The 21,233-nt window shown below is 44.4% G+C and overlaps 1 protein-coding gene across 1 annotated transcript in view; it reads right to left on the minus strand.

The window, feature by feature from the left end:
- Window positions 1–21,233, minus strand: part of STRA6 (signaling receptor and transporter of retinol STRA6) — a 391,584-nt gene that overhangs the window by 9,314 nt on the left and 361,037 nt on the right. Inside the window, exon 17 of the mRNA XM_078685067.1 lies at window positions 20,545–20,708. Coding sequence (XP_078541193.1) covers window positions 20,545–20,708 — 164 coding nt within the window. The remainder of the gene's footprint in view (window positions 1–20,544; window positions 20,709–21,233) is intronic.

Raw genomic sequence — 21,233 nt, forward strand, 5'->3', positions numbered from 1 at the left:
AGGAAGGCGACGTCCGGTGATGTAGTGTCGAGTAGGTCCCAGAGTTCAGTTGCGTGTCTGTGGACCGAGCGGGTGTTCAGCAGGATGCACTTCAGGTGGTTAGTGTCGGAGCTGTGTTTGGAGGAAGTGGATTTAATGTGGGTCCTGATGCAGGAGAACTTGCAGGAGTGGCAGGTGAAGGGTCCGTGGGTGTGTCCTGAGGCGGCTACGCAGCATTGAGGTGTGCGTCCGGGGTTATGGGCAAAGAGGGTAGCGGCGTCATACGTTATGTGGGTGGGGTGCGTTTTGCGAGGACCAGGGGGTCTGGCGCTGGGCGCGTCCAGGCGCGGAAGGGCGTAGACGGGCTTACCTTTGGCGCGACCGCTGCGCGTGAACGCTGCGCGCGGAGGCATCTGTCATATGCGGATAGTGGAAGGGGAGGGGCGAGGGGGGAGCAGCTGGGAGGCGGGATTGTGGTGGAGGGGACGGGCTCCGAGGCACAACAACAACAAAATGCATGCAAAAATGAAACCGGAACAGGTTGGGGCACAGACAGGGTTACGCTGTGGGCAGGGGCACTGGCACAATCAGGCTACACACTCTGACGGCAAAGCGGGTTAATACCACAATGACTAAAATTATTACAGAGGCAATGCGATTTAAATGAAGCTGATCAAAGCAAGTGGTACAATGGCAGATGCAACTAGAGAGGCAATGCGAGCAGCGCAGGCACCAGATCGAATTCAATGCAGCAGAGCAAGCCAGCACTACAATGCAATGCGATTTAAATGAGTCAAAACAAAGCGAGCAGCACACAATTTAAATGAAGCTGATCAAAGCGAGTGGTACAAAGGCAGATGCAACTAGAGAGGCAATGCGAGCAGCGTAGGCACCAGATCGAATTCAATGCAGCAGAGCAAGCCAGCAGTACAATCCAACAGTACAACGATACCCAGGAGAGACCAGGGGTCGTGGGGAGCGTTCGCTTCCGATGGGATCAGGGCGGACACAGCGTTACACGGGACGGAGCGAGGCTTGGCAATCAGTGGGAGGGAGGAGCAGCTGGGAGGCGGGATCGTGGTGGAGGGGACGGGCTCCGAGGCACAACAACAACAAAATGGCTGCAAAAGCGAAACCGGAACAGGTTGGGGCACAGACAGGGTTACGCTGTGGGCAGGGGCACTGGCACAATCAGGCTACACACTCTGAAGGCAAAGTGGGCTAATACCACAATGACTAAAATTATTACAGAGGCAATGCGATTTAAATGAAGCTGATCAAAGCGAGTGGTACAATGGCAGATGCAACTAGAGAGGCAATGCGAGCAGCGCAGGCACCAGATCGAATTCAATGCAGCAGAGCAAGCCAGCAGTACAATGCAATGCGATTTAAATGAGTCACAACAAAGCGAGCAGCACACGATTTAAATGAAGCTGATCAAAGCGAGTGGTACAAAGGCAGATGCAACTAGAGAGGCAATGCGAGCAGCGTAGGCACCAGATCGAATTCAAGGCAGCAGAGCAAGCCAGCAGTACAATGCAGCAGTACAACGATACCCAGGAGAGACCAGGGGTCGTGGGGAGCGTCCGCTTCCGATGGGATCAGGGCGGACACAGCGTTACACGGGACGGAGCGAGGCTTGGCAATCAGTGGGAGGGAAGAGCAGCTGGGAGGCGGGATCGTGGTGGAGGGGACGGGCTCCGAGGCACAACAACAACAAAATGCATGCAAAAATGAAACCGGAACAGGTTGGGGCACAGACAGGGTTACGCTGTGGGCAGGGGCACTGGCACAATCAGGCTACACACTCTGAAGGCAAAGCGGGCTAATACCACAATGACTAAAATGATTACAGAGGCAATGCGATTTAAATGAAGCTGATCAAAGCAAGTGGTACAATGGCAGATGCAACTAGAGAGGCAATGCGAGCAGCGCAGGCACCAGATCGAATTTAATGCAGCAGAGCAAGCCAGCAGTACAATGCAATGCGATTTAAATGAGTCACAACAAAGCGAGCAGCACACGATTTAAATGAAGCTGATCAAAGCGAGTGGTACAAAGGCAGATGCAACTAGAGAGGCAATGCGAGCAGCGTAGGCACCAGATCGAATTCAATGCAGCAGAGCAAGCCAGCAGTACAATGCAGCAGTACAACGATACCCAGGAGAGACCAGGGGTCGTGGGGAGCGTCCGCTTCCGATTGGATCATGGCGGACACATGGAAGGGATCAGGATGGGATCAGGGCGGAGCATGTGAAGTATTTGTGAATAACTGAACCCGCCATGTTCCTGCATCACACGCAATGTCGTTGGGGATGATAACTTGTGTTACCAGCCCCGCCAGGATAACTTGGGCACTTCTAATGAGGCCTTAACACAAAGCAAGTCCCATATAAACCATGAGGGGGAAAGACATTTTAAATCCTCTACCGCCAATGGCAGACTCTCTGCTAACCTCTGATATACTTCAGGAAATGCTACAGAATAATCAGTAGCTCTTGGAACAGTTTCTAAGCAGGTCTGCCTTAGCTCCATTGTTCTGAGAACCTTCACCAAGGCATTCTATAGGTTTACTCTAATCAATTGTAAATAATCTAAATGTCTTCTAAAAAGAGTCCAAATAAAATGCTAATAATATCTTCAGAACCACAGCTTCATCATTGACCCCCCAATTCAAGAATCCATTATCAGGAATAAAAGCATGCAACAAAAGTCTCAACATTTAAGAAAACACAACCGTTGTTAAACTTCACGGTAGCATAAAGCAAACGACTCAGAGAAAATGAAATACACATTGTGACAGGATTACAGAATAGCAGATTCATTGCAATAGCAGCAGTGCCAAGAAACGTAATATATTCCAGACTAAGCTACTGAATTATATTTTGATTAAAATTATGATATTACACTATTAACAGTGAACCAAAATGAATGAACCACATTACACTAATACATTTGATAGGAACACACAACATTCTATTAAGTCAAGGTTATTACCCACCTGCAATCAGTTGCCATGCTTGTCAAAAACAATTTATTCATTATAGTTAATTATAAATCATTTCATGCAGTAGTTTATTTGAAAGGTATGACCAACTCATCAAATAAACAAAAATAAAATATTTTATAACCTTGTTAAATTGTGAAAACACCTAATACATCCCCGCCGAGAGAGCGAGCTAATAAAAATGAATCCACGTTTAAAGAACATTTTCATCCAATAATTTCTGTGCATGTAAAAATTGTGGTCCCGCCGTAAACAATAATGATCCGGAAAGTTTTATCAATTAAGGGAAATCGATTCCATTGGCGGTTGGTGGGCACGTTTTGAGCACTGGCCAATTTCCATTATTGATGTTTCCACTGAGTGTTAAGAGAGGTTATATTCGGCATACAAAGGAGATTGCATATCGAAAGGGTAAATTATCCTATGGATTTTTGTTTATTGTTGATTTGATAGAATTTTAGCTTCACTAAAAAGAATATACAGATCTCTTTTAAATAGTATATTTTAATTTGTATTCCCCAAGTCGCAGTGTTAAACCAGTGCACTGGCTGAGTTGCCATCAGAGACGGACTGGCCTTGGCAGGCATCAGGCGTTTTCCCGGGAGGCTGGAAGGGTGGGGATGTTTTTTCAGCAGCAGAAGATGGTTTTGTCACTGGAGGCTGGTTTTGCAGCGGCACTGCAATATTGGCCCCCAGAAACAGAGGCAACAGTGCACACCTGTGCACCCTCCCCCTCAATACACCTCCCCCCACCCCTCACGGCTGCTTTAGGGTCCCAGGCTGGCCGTGGATGCCATGGGTCTTAAAGCAAGGAATGAACATGTAAGAGGCTGCAATAACAGAGCATATTGGGCCCTTCATGCTCCTGGGACCCGGAGTCCTTGCTGGATTAATCATAGCTACACCTCCGTGGTCAAACCAGCTTTGTAACTAGCTTCATTATGCACCACAAAAGGACATTCATGACCCTGTCATCAAACACCTGTCCAATCAACAAGCCCCTCTCTTCATCATCAAACACCTCTTTCTGACAGCAGACACCTCTTCCAAAGACCCAACACCTCTTCCAAAGATCCATCACCTCTTCCAACGATCCAACACCTCTTCCAAAGATCCAACACCTCTTCCAAAGATCCAACACCTCTTCCAACGATCCATCACCTCTTCCAACGATCCATCAGCTCTTCCAAAGATCCAAAACCTCTTCCAAAGATCCAACACCTCTTCCAACGATCCATCACCTCTTCCAACGATCCATCACCTCTTCCAACGATCCATCACCTCTTCCAACGATCCATCACCTCTTCCAACGATCCATCACCTCTTCCAACGATCCATCACCTCTTCCAATGATCCATCACCTCTTCCAACGATCCATCACCTCTTCCAAAGATAAAACACCTCTTCCAATGATCCATCACCTCTTCCAATGATCCATCACCTCATCCAATGATCCATCACCTCTTCCAACGATCCATCACCTCTTCCAACGATCCATCACCTCTTCCAACGATCCATCACCTCTTCCAATGATCCATCACCTCTTCCAACGATCCATCACCTCTTCCAACGATCCATCACCTCTTCCAAAGATACAACACCTCTTCCAATGATCCATCACCTCTTCCAACGATCCATCACCTCTTCCAACGATCCATCACCTCTTCCAACGATCCATCACCTCTTCCAACGATCCCTCAACTCTTCCAATGATCCATCACCACTTCCAACGATCCATCACCTCTTCCAACGATCCCTCAACTCTTCCAATGATCTATTATTTCTTCTAATGATCCATCACCTCTTCCAAAGATCCAACACCTCTTCCAATGATCCATCCCTTCTTCCAATGATCCATCACCTCTTCCAATGATCCGTCAACTCTTCCAATGATCCATTATTTCTTCCAATGTTCCATCAACTCTTCCAAAGATCCAACACCTCTTCCAATGATCCATCACCTCTTCCAGTGATCCATCACCTCTTTTTAGTCCCCAATTGGAAATATGTTATCATGGGAATAGGACTAATCTACTCACATTAATACTAATGCAAAAATAAGTGCCCACAGTATGAATTCTAATTACTAGACTTAATGAATCAGAAACAAATGTTATTATGCATATTTCATTAAAATCATTGCATATAACAGAACAATATATCATAAATAGGTACGTTAAAGTAATAGAAGACGATTAATCTAAATTGCTCGAGGTCTCGACTTGACTTCTGGCAGTGTACACAGATGGTGCTTGGCTGGGTTACCGAGATGCTATTCACCACACAAACTCTCAGATCATTTCCCGTAGCCCCGACTTTGATGCTGCCTACAAATCAACGCTATACGCCTTGGCGCTTCCTGTTGCAGGTACTTGGCCATCTGTTGTCAGAAGCACCATATCTGTTGACATTTGCTTTGATATTAATACAGACACTCTAGCTCTGTATTGCACGCCATGGAGGACATTCAAGCAGGTTACATGTGTATTACTGGACATGCTGGGCTATTAAAAGCCACACATCTACATTTGATTAGATTAGAGGCATGCTAAAAGGCCTGAAAATGGTTCATAGACTGACAATGCACCTGGGCGACTGGTCAAATTTCACAACACACTAACAGAATTCTGCAAATTAGCTGAAAGGAAGGCCCTCTTCTTAGATAGAGATGCCAGGGCGCATACATATGGCGAGGGAGAAAGGCTTAGCAGAACATTGCTCATCTGTGATTATTAAGAAATTGCCCCGAAGCAACATATTTACTAGCATACATGATAAAGTCCATCAGACACTTCATGCATTCTTAATGCTGGTATGGTGTTTCATGAACAGCTATACATGGCCAGGGCAACGGAACAGTCATGCCACAGTAAATTAACGATTACCTGAAATATTTAACTATAACAAGGATAGAGTGGGGGAGAAAGATTAGGACTCAGTACCCCGCGGTCTGAGGAAGAGAGAGAGCTGGATATAGGAAGGCTCCTAGTTCTGATGGCCTCTGATGGTTCTGAGTTGTATATCACTTACAAAGATATTTTAAGCCCATGGCTGTTGGAAGCCTACAGCGAGGCAATGGAGTAGGGGGCACTTCCAAAAAGTATGCGGGAAGCGATGATCATAGCATGACAAACTTGGGATGGATCCTCCACAGACCCCTCTCACTTTTGAATTTAAAATTATAGCTTTGCTTATAGACAATAGGCTCACACCCCTGATGTGTGGATTGGTGCTACCTCTCCAGCTGGGGTTCATACATGCAACATCCACGTCGTTGAATATCTCCACAATATTTGCCATGCTGCATCAAACTAATCCGAAATTACCTGCAGTGGGCATCTTCCTCGAAGCAGAAAAGCCTTTGAGTTGCTCAGATGACCTTTTCTTGAAACACTCCTAGCTAAGCTTGGACTTGACGAATACTGCCTTGCAGTAGTACAACTATTATATTTTTCCCGTTCGGCACATATAATAATTTCTATGTATGCAGATGATAGTCTGCTGTTTCTGAAACATCTGGAAATCAATGCAGTACGCACACATTAGAAGAGAAGCCATTAGATCTGAGGCATATTTTGGTATAACTATTAATAGAACGAAATCCAAGATCTTGTCATTAACACCAAGGACACAGTATTTGGGACTAGATTATCCACTGCAACATATGCTGACTCTGCCAACCATCTGGGCATCCAAGTCTATAGGGACAAAGATACAGTAATACAGGACTACTAGAGCCCAGTATTAGATGGGAGATGCACGCAGACCAAGAGGTAGAAATGTCCTCCGCTTTTGCTAGAGTACCGTAATGCTCTGATCAAAATGGTAATCCTTCCAAAACGACTATCTTTTCACTAAAAGCCCAATTCCGTTTTCAAAGGCTTTCTTTGATACCTTCTCGTTGGCACTGAGTAGCTTCATTTGGATCAACAATAAGGCTAGAATGCGGTGGGAGATGTTCACGTTACTATTGAGAAAGGTGGGATTGCACCGCCAAATCCTGAAAGACAGATGTACAATAGTCAATTTATAACTCTAGAACAATATAAAATGCTAGGCGATACGGACACACGACATATTCATTCATTGACATACCTTTAAAACCCTATCAGGTGACTATACCGGTGAGCACTAGAAATGAGTGCACTTATTTGTGTAATAAAACTGGACGGTGAGTATGCCAATGGCACAAGCAGACCAATGATGTCAGAAAAACATTACACTTAAGGGCGATGACGCAATGGGTGGAAGATTTGGGGGAAGAATGGTCTGATGCTAAATGAAAATACTGCTGTACTCAAATCATATTCTTCTCAATGAACTATCAGCATAAACTATTACATTACAAATGTCTTCATCCCCTATACAGCACACCAGCCAAATTACAGAGAATTGATAAACATTACACTTATGAGCAACCAATACCACTCGCCTTATGCTGGATTTCTGTATATGGCCCGAATCTGCGCGATGTTTGACATTCTCTGGATGAAGCGGTTATTGTGCTGTATACCATTGTTGATTGGACGATCTCTCTCTATTTGTAACCGTGCTTGGGTATGAAGCTGTTGCACCTACCTCTTTAAGGAAAATTACCACCATACTCAATGTGCTTTCAAAAGGAGAGGTTGCTAGGTGATGAATTAAAGGGCCGGTCCCACGGTTAAAAGCTGGGCGAGTGATATTGCTGAATGCAATCTGTGTGTTAAGAAACACATGGAGATGTTTCCAGACCTAGAGACATTTGAGCTCCTGGTCATTCCTACTAGGAACAACAATCTCACACTGAATAAGGATATGGTGGCTTATGTGAGCAGGTTCTCCCGTTCATTTAAAAATGGACGCCCTACACGATGTTTCGACTGGGCATTAAGTGCGGCTCCACAGTATCCATATCTTGATATGTTGTCTTGTTTGTACTTTGTGCTTGACAATATTATGTGATCAATTATGTGCTTTTGCTATCTTTTACAGTAACCCAAACACTGTTTTTGTTATTTGTGATGTGAATAAAAAAATTATAAAATAAAAAAACTCTCCCCATCATCAAACCCCTTTCTCTGCCAAATACCTCTTCATCTTCAAACCCCTCTTGACCTCATAAAACCCATCTGTCCATCATCAAATATCTCTCCCCATCATCAGACATCACTTTCCATCATCAAATACCGCTCTACATCATTAAACAACACTGTCCGTCATCAAACATCATTTCCAATCATCAAATGCTTCTTAGCGCCACATCAGAAAACAATGGCACAGTTGTACGTCAACATACTGGTCATACACAATTACCCCGCCCCTTTAAAGGATCCACGCATAAAACGGCTTTTTAACAAACACTGGGGAGGGAACAGTTACTTGAAGGGGGAGATCAGCAAGAGTGTTGTATCCAACGTTGGGGAGGGGTGAAAGGCAGCTGGAGAGTATAAGATATTCCAGGGAAGGCGAGAAGCAGGCTAATGTATGGAATTATAATACCACATAGGCCAATACCTACTAAATCATCTGCTAATGTTTGCTCAGGTTTGTATGTACAGGAATTTATTTAGTGTGAAATGTGCTGAATAGCAATGCAGGACAGTAAATCAATAGGGGATATGCAGGTCACAATGACACCTATAACCTATTGCTACATTTCCTACATATTTACAACTTTTGGTCCAAGGAGATTAGCACGGTTGCCCAGCATCACATGATTAACATCATCTCTTCTCTCCATTCTTGCTTTAGTTCCATTGGAATTGTGCGTTGAAAGGTACAGAAACACATTTAAAAACACTTTAGAAAATGTTGTGCTTTCTGGAATTTGACGGTGGTATTTTAATTTGAAATAATTTTTAAGAAAGACACACACTATATTTCCTTTATTACACTATCAGCCCAATCATTTCTTTATTAAAGGTTCATAAGAGAAGCCCCACATTGCACTAGCTTGAGCAGGTGGAAGCACGAAAGATGTGTCCCAATGCTATCAAGTATGTTATGGTTAGAGTATGCTATGTTATGTAGAGTTGTAGAGCACAATATCACCAGGGAGGATTTCCTGGCGCTTAGGAGTTGTGAGTCTCACCAAACCTAGGGTTTAATGGGACTACTTGGAAAGCCAGGTCTTCAGCTTCTTGCGAAATAAAAGAATTGAGGAAGAGGCTCCTATCTATTGCGGCAGGTCATTCTACGCTTCATATGAAGTGGTGCCTCAAGTGGTCTTCCTCTAGCGCAGCCCATGTCATCCCAAGTGTCTAGCAGTATGAGGATCAAAAGACTTTAGTATTCAGTCTTGGAGTCTTAACCCAATTGAATTATTATATGTGAATATGAGGTGGAGAAAAGCTGAAGCAGACGCATGTGCCACCACCTCTCCTTCCACCGACCAGCCAGGAATCTCCTCTCCACACACCTTGCCTTCACACAGATCCCTCGCATACACCGCTGCTGGGCTGGAGGACCCTCCTTCAATCTTTCTGCCAAAGCCAGGAACACTCCCCCTCACCTCCCAGCTCCGCACCCGGCCATAGCTGATCGACTTCAGTAAGGGATTCAAGTCCTAGTTCTTCGACTGAGACCTACTGAAGCACCTGGATACCCTCTTGGGTGACACGACATAATCTACAAATGCTGCTTAACTGATTGATGAGGGTGTTACACAAAGCCTCTGAAATCCCTTCCAGTCCTGCTCTTTGAGCTGCTGGGGTGATTGTATATGACGTCATAATAAAAAAAACACTGGATAGATGGACACTCTCTTTCCAACCAGTTATTCAAAAGCCACAGTCTCCTTTCCCAGCTGCTTGAGGCTTACTAGGTCTCATTCCAGGACCAGACCAACAACACTCAAATTGACATCAGCATAGAAAATAAATTGAGGGCTAACCAGGCGTACCAGCACCTGGAATTCAGAAGTGTTCTTGGACTCTGACCTTTCATCCCTTCAAATGAATACTTTTGCTAGGCGTGCAAATAAGCAAGTCTTTATGCTCATCTACATCTTCAGGTACTGCACTCTAGGAACAGTTAAAAACCCTAACCCTAAATTTGTGACTGTGAAATATGACGATTCTGGTGCCATTTCTGCATTCGCAGATGCGCTTCACTTTGATCTGAATCTGCCACTCCGGTTTCTATTAACAAGTATTTGAGGTATGGAAGTGAAACTGTTTTGAGCTCCTTTGTTGAAATTCCTTGGACATGTAAGTAGCCACTTTGAATCAAGCTGCTATTTAGAAATCTACTGTCCTCATTTTTTAGCAGGATTTCAACTGGTGCATTAGTTACTACCTGGTGAAATTTTTAGGGAAATATCTCACATTTCGAGCTTTGGAACTCATAAGTGGTCAACAAATTATAATATGTTAAACTTTATTTCAGGATCCGTGACTTGGATAAACGCAAAGTAATACTGCTCCCGGTAAAGCATTACGGTGTGAAAAAATGCACCCCAGGCTGTCAGTATTACTGGTGTGATAAACGTGCACTAAATATTATTCCACTCATAAAGAGGCCCTATAATAAAAAGCAAAAACTTGTTTTGCCTAAGCCACCATGTACTTGGAACTGTACCATTTATTGTATATATCTCTTTCTGGTGTCCTATTGTATTCATGTCGCTGACTGATTTTAGAACTGTATTGACTCTTGTACATATCCATGGCTTTGTCCCACTATTGACATTTCGCTAACTCCAATCACTGTATTTTACCTGTGCCATTCTGTACGTAACGTATCTTTCCTTGTAAAGCGCTCCGATACCCTAACGGGTCATGTTCGCGCTATATAAAACTTCAAATAAAATAAAATAAATATACGCAATCTTGCTATCAAAAACCATGGCATTATAAATGACAGAACATGAAAACATGCAATGCGAGTGGTGAGGATTCTTTAAGCAAATGTATTGTACCAAAAACGTTGTTGATTAGATATTCATCAATTGGAACAATTAATGCGGTGCGTCTTTCCACATGTGATTGTAGTGTTCCTCGTGAATTGGCAGCACAAAGTTAAGTGTTAGCACTGTATATGCATTTGCAAACACTTTACACCAAACCTGATTGGATCCAAAAATATCTAGGCTCCTATTATGTAAATGTAGTTACACACCACCCATACCAGGTACCATGAAGATACCTGGGAGAGTACTCTCCCGGCGTAGAAAACCTCTAGTAGAGCCAGGGCTATAAGTGGAAAGAAAATAAACTAGGGACTCTCTCACAGGGCCGTGGCAAATGTAATTAAGGGTGTGGCTTAACAACACGCAGACTAAAAATCTGTTCTTAGCATAGTGTGCCTCCCGACAGGTATTTAGCTGCTTCAGTCATTGCATACAGATTTACACTACAACATGTAACATTACGCCTACACAAGCTAAGGCTGTTGGCTTTGCCAATGGTTGTTAGTTGTGCAAGATAAATAAGCAACAACTATGGCTTTGTTGTATAGAATAGTGATAATGCTTCCGTTCTGAAATGATGAGACTGTCAAAGAAGGACTCAGCCCACTTAAAGCCCTGAGTAGAGCGCATTTCCATGTTCCCTTCCTCATGCAAATGTGGGCCTTCCCACAGCACTGTAACACCTTTTGGTGCTGGCGAGCCTGGATTGAGGACAAACTTCATCAGAATAAAACCAGCCTATTGCTCGTAATGTTGTGTATTGTAGTGGGGGTTCCGATGCTGTGCTTGATGGCCAGCAATGTGGTCTTAACTCTGGGCAATATTTTGGGGATATAAGTGCAGTAGCGGCCCGTGTTTGAGACGAGTGGTAAGGTGGGCAGACAGGGGCGTGAGTGGGGCACAGGGGGTCGCAAAGGGAGGAGGCAAAATAAAAAATAATGATAATTTAAAACAAGCATTTTCAATGCAATGGTTTCGCCTTTGGAAAAGTTTGAGCTATTGGCATTGTTAATGACAACATTTTTATTTATGTGTTGGTTTTGAAAACAGATAAATAAATGGCATTGTCACTTACATTGTTATTAGCTTAATCTCTGGAGTCTCTAGAACTCCATAGCACTCCCTAGCACTGTGCACTTCCTAGCTTCCCTAGTCCCTCCGCACCTCTTAGCATTGTGCACTCCCTAGCTTCCCTAGTCCCTCCGCACCTCTTAGCATTGTGCACTCCCTAGCTTCCCTAGTCCCTCCGCGCCTCTTAGCATTGTGCACTCCCTAGCACTCTCTAGTCATTTCCTAGCACTCCTTAGTCACTCCTTAGTCACTCCCTAGTCACTCTGCACTCCCTAGTCACTCTGCACTCCCTAGTCACACATGCACACTTAGAGCCACACCCCCCCAAAGCCACACACTCCTCCCAGAGCTACACACACACCACCCCAGAGCCACACACACACCACCCCAGAGCCACACACCACCCCAGAGCCACACACACATACACACTTTGAGCTACACATATATAGCCAGAGCCACACACATACACACTGATTACAAACACACCCAGATGCACACACAGAGCTACACATACATACCCAGAGTCACACACATAGAGTTATACATACACCCAGAGTTACACACACATATACACACACATACAGAGCCACACACACATACACACCTAGAGCCACATACACACACCCAGAGCCACACAAAGACATACACACACAGAGCCACACGCACACACACACATCCTGAGCCACACACACTCAGATCCACACACACAGAGCTCCACACACACACACCTAGAGACACACATACACCTAGAGCTACACGCCGCTTGCAAGCTGTCTAGGCTCGACCTAAAAATCAGAGTGGAGAAAATAAGAGTGGCAAAGTGTTTTGTTTCTAATAGATAGATTACTGTTGTGTGGCAAAGTTCGTAAACAAACTGGGGAATTTTCATCTGGGATTTGTATACACTAGGGTACTGCAATCTACAAGTCAATATGCTAAGCGTAATTACTGGCAAATGTAAAACATTGGCTTTATCAGTCATGTGACAGTACCAAAACTTATCCTAGTAGAAACCACCTTTCACAGAATGCAGAGTTAAAATGATTCATTTTTTACAAAACTGGTAGCGACAGAAGTACGATGTTGAGATTCAGCACCGTGTTGGTTGCTGCTACTGGGCACATGCATTAGTCGTAAAGCTAACATTAATTTAGAGGCTTTATACCTGCCAACAATTATGCCGACATCGCCGCAAAAAGCCGCAAAACAATGTCACTGAAGCCAAGCATGCATGCTTAGATAGCTGCAGTACCTTTTTTAGTACAGTAAATTGATCAAACATCCTGGCCATTTACAATTAAGAGTGGAAGTACGGATAGATAGATTTTTTTTTTTTTTTTTAAACAACGAGATAGAAACAATTACTTTCATATGTAATAATTGGATTTACGATATTAAGAGGCATGGGAAACATGCACAGATGGGCAAATGTTCTATATCTGTGATTTAAAAAACTCTTTCTTCAGCAACACCAAATCCCTGCATTTTTTAATATTAATTAAGAAGCCTCCTTTTCAAAAAAATGTGTGCCCCAAGGCCAAGGGATTCCTGAAACCTGTCCTTCACATCTGACTTGGGCATTTCAGACGAATAGGCCTCCAAGCCCCCCGAGGTCTGGCTCCTTTTACAAGATGTGCAGAAAACAGGGGCTAATGGGGCTTTGCTGAATGCACGGCTCTGCATGTCTCCTCCTGGGAGGCGGCCGAGCAGATGTGATATGGTAGGGAAGCAGCATTACTGATGGCGTGCAGCCCAAGGAAACTGCCAACCCCGTACACAGAAAGGACACGCCCCTGCAATGTGTTTGCCACCTACATCTACCACCAAAATAGAGGCCAGTTTAATATATCATTACCACAAAAAATGCATATGCAAATAATGTCTGCTGGATTCCAAGAGTCTTTGAAACATTCACTGGCACGCTGAAATATGAGTCAACTCGCCTAGCTTTTAATGGAAAGGGTACAAGGCTGACTAAAATGTGTAACTGACCATGGTCAGGTGCATGACGGGAATATGACTATATGTATCCACTTGTAATAAGTGGGCACCAGACTTAAGCAGTGGCTACAATGATGTTGACTGTGCACGTCAGAAAAACATCCAAGGGTCGCAGTGCACACAAAGCGCCTTGCAGATGCCTGCAGTGTGTAACGCACACGTTTCTCAAGTAACTCAATGCACAGGAGCTCGTGGAACACACAAGCCAAAGATTGTTGTAGAGACCGGATATGATGCCCCTGAGCTCCTCATAGATGCTCTCTGTAATTACATTTACTTTGATAGAGTTTGCACAGCGCTGTGCATGGCAGATATAGCTGTTAATCAATAGGATTCGTTGTTGAGACTCGTGAAGGATGAAAGGCTGATTTAACCCGGGTTAAATGTGAAGACTTGACCTGGTGATTAAACACGGACCTCAACACTGATTAGTTCATTTTAATAAGTTATATTACAGAAGAGCTACAAGTTATCTTGCCAAATGCAAAATTATTTTTCAAAGGCGAGTTCAAAATTAATAAACCTACTGGTCAGTAATGCCAAAAAAAATGGAAAATGCATGTGAAGGGCAAGCTATAAATCAATGCACAACTGCTACAACATAATCCATATTTTACAGGTGTGCTCGTCTTTATGCAGACATACATAGCCATGGCCCTTTTTAAATCGCATATGATATCCTCCCAGTGATGCTCGGCGTAAAAACACTACTCACAGTCGCTTCCACCCCCATGTTTTGGCAGCAGTCGCTTTTCCGTGATCTTCACGATGAGTACTTGAAAGTAACCACTCCACGCACAAAAAATACTCACTCGGCGCGAGAGAAGAGTGGTCGTGGTCAAATGAGGACAAATTTATGCTAATCTTTGATAAACATTCACAAACAAACATTTATTTCGCTTTCGACACGTTGGCCCCGTTTGAAAGCATGGAGGCGAAGCCAGGATGATGTGTGTGTGTGGGGGGAAAGAGGGGGGGGGCCTAACATAAAGATGCAAAGGACAGCTTAGAGGCTGCCACAGAGCATAAATATTCAGAGAGAAGATTATAGGATTCGTGCAGAAATTGCCGCGCTCCTCGTCCACATGACACCGCTCAGCTATCACGCCCAGCTGCCCTGCCTCTCGTGCCTCCCAGCAGCGCTGTCTCAGGATTCGCAGGACGTCTGGTCTCAGAGCAACGGCCGACGCCCCGCAGCGGTGCTCCTCCACTCCAATGGCTGCCAGGCACTTTTCGAGCCCTCCATCTCGGGCCTCGGTGCCTCCGCCTGCCGGCAGTCTCCACGGTTTCATCCGCGGCCCCGTATACGGAGGAAAAAGACACTCAGCAACACGGGAGGGGGCGGAGATGTTCCTAATGCCGTGGTTGAACCCGGGAGGGGCGGGAGAGTACACGAACGGCGGGAGGGGGGCGGGAGAGAACGAGGGGGGCGGGAGAGTACACGAACGGCGGGAGGGGGGCGGGAGAGGACGAGGGAGGCGGGAGAGTACACGAACGGCGGGAGGGGGGCGGGAGAGGACGAGGGAGGCGGGAGAGGGGCAGCTAGGAACAAATAAGGAGACCCGTCCCGAGCAGCAAGGGAGGTGCCGGCAATGCCGGAACAGACTCTGGGGGCGTTCCCGGCGTCGCGTGACGTCGGCAAAAGCCAAAGAATCTCGGGAACGCCCCCGTGTCTGGTCCGGCATTGATGGACAGGCCCCTCGTCCAATGGCTAGGCTCCATTTATGGAGCTAGCCAATGGGACGGGGGGGCGTGTTCCAGAGTGCTTACTGTACTCAATAGATTTCTCTGGAGGAGGAGCCTAACGGCTCCGTCCCCCAGCGAAACCTAAAAAGTACCTTCAGCCGGCTGAGTCCCGCATCGCGCTCCTCTGCTCAAGGCACAGGCTCTAAGAAGGCCCTGCAGCCAATCCTGAAGCTGCTCTCACTTGAGAGTAGCTTTAGGATTGGCCTGAGCACCCTCAATCAGCACTCCAGGACGGACTGTGAGTCTGTGCCTTCTCTCTTCCACCCCAGCAATGCAGCTGAAGCACATAAAGGTTTGGCCAGCCTGAGAAGGCCGGCTACACCATCATGGGCAGTGAAGGGAGTGCACTACAACTCCCCTCAGTGCCGTCACTCCAGGCCCCGCCCACAAGACTTGGCAAGAAAGGAGATATAAAATGAGCGTCGTTTTTTTTCTTTCCTGCCTTTTTTAGGGGTGCTATGCTCATATGCCAGAGGTGGAGCCGTCGCTGTATGAGGGTACTTCCTTACCCTGCAGCGTGTTGTGGTTCCGGGGCACTCCAGCCCACAAAGAAGATTGGGCTGGAGAGATCTCAGACATTAGTCTGCAAAGTTTCCATTAAGCAAGCAAAGTCTTGTGTAGACCCCAATTATTGGCTCCTACGGATGGTGGAGTGGCCCACTTTTCTTACATATATGGTCTTGTGTAACTTATTTCATGAAAACTAGAAATATTTCCTCGCAAGTGATAGGTGGAGCTGACAATGGAGGTGTCACTTTCCCATAAATTAACTTTGAAAGTGCCCTAAATTAAATGTGAAAATCACACGAATAATAACTGGTTAAATATTGGGTAGTCATCAAGGTATTCACGAGAATACCAGTAAGTTCCAAACAGGAATCACCTCATAATTTCATACACCCCTAGTCCCAACCCAGGGCAGGTGAACAGGGGTCAGCCCAGGGATGAAATTACCACTCGAATCTAAAGGAGACCTGGGGTAGCGCCCATTGGGTGGAGAGGGATCTGTTTCTATAATCTCTCTCCATTCAGTGTTTATAGCTGAGAGGCGAAAAATCCGGGCAACGCTATTCTTTCCTACGGTTCCTTGTTATGGGTGGAATCCTTCTATCCTTATCCTTTCAATATAGTTGAAAATGAATGTTATACTCTGTTCGGAAAAATGCCATTTTAAATATTGTTTTGGTATGATAGCTAGCTGCCACGTGCCACGCTGGCTGCTGTGATTAGATTACTTGTAATTAAGAGAAACGAGATAATGATATTTCACACGTGTGAAATTTGATTGTGAATGCGCACCGATTATAATTTAATTGCTGTTTATACATATCAGTATCAAATTCATTAGGCTTCATGTGCTGCATGTAATTAACAAAAATGTCTCAATTACTGTTTTAGTGAAATCCAGTGGTATTTGTAGGTGATGCAGTGCATCTTGCTGTGTGTTCAGTTGCAACTGACAGTAGTTTGCAGCTCTATTTGTGGTGTACTGAAAATCAAGTTTATTTCTTGGGGTGGCTACTTTCCCAACGACTGCATGTTAATATTGATTTAAGGATATATTCGTTGCATTAATTGTTTTGAATCCAATGTAAGCAAGTGCTAAAATATATCAAGTATTGTTTAGTTATAGTTTGAATTTGCATATAAATGTGGGGGCACTTTGAACAGTTGCCCTCCCTAAACAAGAAATCTCAGGAGCATGTAGCTGGTAAAAGGCCAATGGCCCCTGAACGGATCAATACGTGTATGATTTATTAAAAGCTCCTGAGAGCCTAATACGCCTTAAGTATCATTCACACCGAAAATTCCCTTCAACTGTAGTAAACATATATTGTTCTCACTGAGCTTGGATTGCACATCTGAGGCTTACCAGCAACCCTATGGGCATAGGTTGATTCTATCCCATAGGTCTAGCTGGATCTATATGAAGGGTAACGAATCCGTTGCCAAGTAACCCTTTCCCTTGAACGCATTACCAAGAAACCATTTACTGCAATTGTTTTATATGTTTGTCACAAATGTTCATTTTATTGAAACACACTCAATCAAACCCTGTTTGATACTTTTCACCTCTCCCAAAATATAGGGATGATTTCTTGTCATTGTGATGCTATGGATTTCTTGATTATGGGACATAGAATATTGCATAATGCAGTGCAGCCTATGTTGGACGTCCATCTTATACCCAATGATTAAAAGGGACCGGTGAACCAGACAGGGTCTGCAGATGTAGATGGCTTCAGATTAAAGCTGGCCTAGGAGACTCCTGCCAATCAACCCTGAGTACTTTGTAACAGCTTCAGGGACGCAAGCACTTATCCTCAAGACTTTAGGTGACCTTTCTCCAGCCCACTGTGTTGCTTGTCAAACTCAGGAACTGGTTTGAATCTTCATCTAAAGGAGCAAATCAATATTATTCCCAAGAGTCCCCTAGCTGCAGGGAGGTTAGAGGAACTAAGAGGTCATCATGAGGTCCATTGAGAGTTTGAAGGACAGGAGCACCCTTTAGGCCTCGCAGTGGGCATGAAATCCCTAACTAAATGCCAACACCACAAAACAAATTGGCAGCAGGCAGAGATCTCTTGATATGCTGGGTGGTCATCCAATGGTCTTCCAATTTGGGGGGTATAGGTGAGAGCCTTCACAACCTAGAGTACTGTCAGACTATCTGCCAAATAGTAAATAAACGCCCTAATAGATCCCCAGTATATCCCTCTTTCTTGGTTTGGTTGGTGTAATGCTGATCGATAGGATAGAATTTCCAGTATCTTGAATTATATATAAGTTCTCGATATTGTAGATATCGAGCAATAGATTCAATTTGATCTTCAGCATTAATTTGACTTTTTGTTTCCAAGCAATGTTCACTGCTCTAAGCTCTCTCAAAGCACACAAAACACACAGACGGGATCTTCACAAGACATTTATTCAACTGGAGTATCCAGCTACAGGCCGGAAACAGGCACCATGACCTACTATATAACTAACTAGGCTCATTCCTTACCAACTAAATATCTCCGTACATTGCTTACCATCAGAGTCTGAACTGTGACTTAGGACAGAAACCATAAAGTCATTTCTGAGAGAATTTAGGTGGTGTCAGTGGAAGGTCAGTAACTGATATATACCCAGTGAACTGCGGGTGAGGCTGGCACCGATCAGGGGTGGCGAGGAGGAGGGAAAGTGGGAGTAAAAAAAGAAAAAAATTACTTACCCCATCGCCGTGCCTCTCCGCCGTCGCTGCAGTGCAGCGTTGTAATTGGTTCCCCTAAGCCAATCACAAGGCCGCAACGCAGCCTTGTGATTGGTTTGAGTGCCGTGGTTCAGCACTGAGACAGGCCTGGGGGCCGGTGCATGTTCTCCATGCAGGCAGTAATGCAGCCTGCATGGAGAAAATGCAAAGTGCTCAGGATGGTTTGGCCGGCCCAAAAGGGCAAACCACTCCTTTCCTTTCCTTTTGTCTACGGACCCGCCCCACCCGCAAAACTGCTGCGGCAGGAAAAAATAAAATGATAATAACCTCGAGTTACTCGAATTTTATTTTTCCTTTCTTTTACTGCTTCAAAGACTTCGCGGAGGAGCCGCCACTGGTGACTGATGAACCCTGATCAATGTAATTTGTGGGTATAAGTGCATATGTGTAGCGAGAGCATGAACATTGGAATAAGGAAAAGTGTGGTTTTGAAAATCACACGATTACTCAAGAGGAGATGCCAACATGACATTCATGTGGCATTCTTTAAGGAAATAGTTTTTTACTGTAATAAGAATGTATTTATTCATCCAAAAATTATTTCTAAAAGAACATTTAGGCAAATGTAATTGTTTGCCAAAACATTCTTAAATGGATGGTTACCTTTAGTCGTTGACACTGTTTGCAACATATATTTACACCACCAAAAGAATGTGAAGACCACATGTCCAACTTCACGAAGAGGTGAAGTATGGCAACTTTGCCTGCGGTCAAAATTCATGCCAAAAAAGTGCAAATTATTCCTCTGGCTAATCCTACTTGTTTTTTTAAACTTTGCCCACTTTATTAAGATGACAAAGTAGTCAAAGAGAAAAAACTCAATGAACCTGTTGGAGTCCACCCTGAAACAGCACCATTAGCAACACTCTGTTGGTGGCCATGGTAGCTCATTGCACATATGGATACAGCAAGCCCGGGAGCAATACAAAGGAACCAAATGGAGCAGGGGCAACAGTGTTGGAAGAAAACATCTGGGACACCATTGTTGTAGAGGACGGTGGAGGACAGTTGTAGAGGAGTACTAGAGGAGAGGTTTCCAACATTGAGAAGAATTACAAATAATAAAACGCATAAACAACAAAAGCTAAATATGAACTAAAGAACAAGCACATACATTTAGAAATCATATTGATGAGCAAACCAAAGCATCACAAAGGGCAGGCAACGTGTTTGATTTGATTCTGGAATAGACTCTTCAATAGCTTCCACATACTGTTTCACTGCTTTTTAGACACCGCAAATGAAAAGAGTTGCAGATAATGGTGGTGGGATCTGTGGCCTCACTGTGGTTAGCTTTACTACAAACTGTGGTACCGATCACCAGCTGGTACTGTGTGGGCATTTCATATACTCTTAGCTCAGGCCTATGACAATAGTTTATTTCACAGCTTGGCATGCATTTTAAAGTGTTCTTCTGTCACATTCTACCTAACCCATAACCCACACTGGTGACCGCAAACAATTGAGTGACCAAATAACAATGTTTTAACAGCAGTGAAAGGCCACGCCTTAGCTGTAACAGGATATTCAGAAAGAGAAGCATCTCTTGTGAGCGACCACGCCATACTTTAGTGCCCGTCCCTCAAGGAGTACCTGGGTCAAACGTCTCCACGGAGCGATGCAGCAGGCTGATGTCCAGACGGCACATGTGGATAATGTTGAACAAAGCAGAAAAGACGATGCGCCAGACACCCATGAGGACTCCCATTAGCACGTTAATGGGGAAGAGTAGGTATGTTAGCGTACACAGCGCCCTCCTGGGGAAAGGGGAAGAAGTGAGGTAAGAAACTGTTTAGTCTATTCTCAATCTTTTTAGAGAACAATGTTAAGTTGGCGTATGCAATGTGGATGATTTATTACGGAATTGAATTCAAAAAAATAAATACACCATGCAAGATAAAATCAGAGCATTCTTTCACATAACCAGCCCAATCAAAGCCACAGTCAAGCATCACAAAACCATGAGAAACATTTGTTTGTCCAAAAATATATGAAGGGGGGCCCTATCTCAATAATCCCGTCTATGCTTGGATGCCAGCCTGGATCAGTGGAAACCTTTGCTTCCAGATCAGAAGTTTCCAACAACCGATTTATATAGGGGAGAGTTAAAAAACCCAACAACAAAGTCCTTTTTTTGGGGGGGATCCATCAATTTACCGTATATGTGTTTCCAGTAAGCAGGTCTCACTAAGAGGCGAAACAATATTTTTGGAACCAATTAGCGGAAACTGCCTGGTTTCCCTTTATTTGTTGAACACCCTCTGCATAAAATTAGGTGTATG

Source organism: Lissotriton helveticus, chromosome 3_2, assembly GCF_964261635.1.
Source record: "Lissotriton helveticus chromosome 3_2, aLisHel1.1, whole genome shotgun sequence".
In the NCBI taxonomy this organism is placed as follows: domain Eukaryota; kingdom Metazoa; phylum Chordata; class Amphibia; order Caudata; family Salamandridae; genus Lissotriton; species Lissotriton helveticus.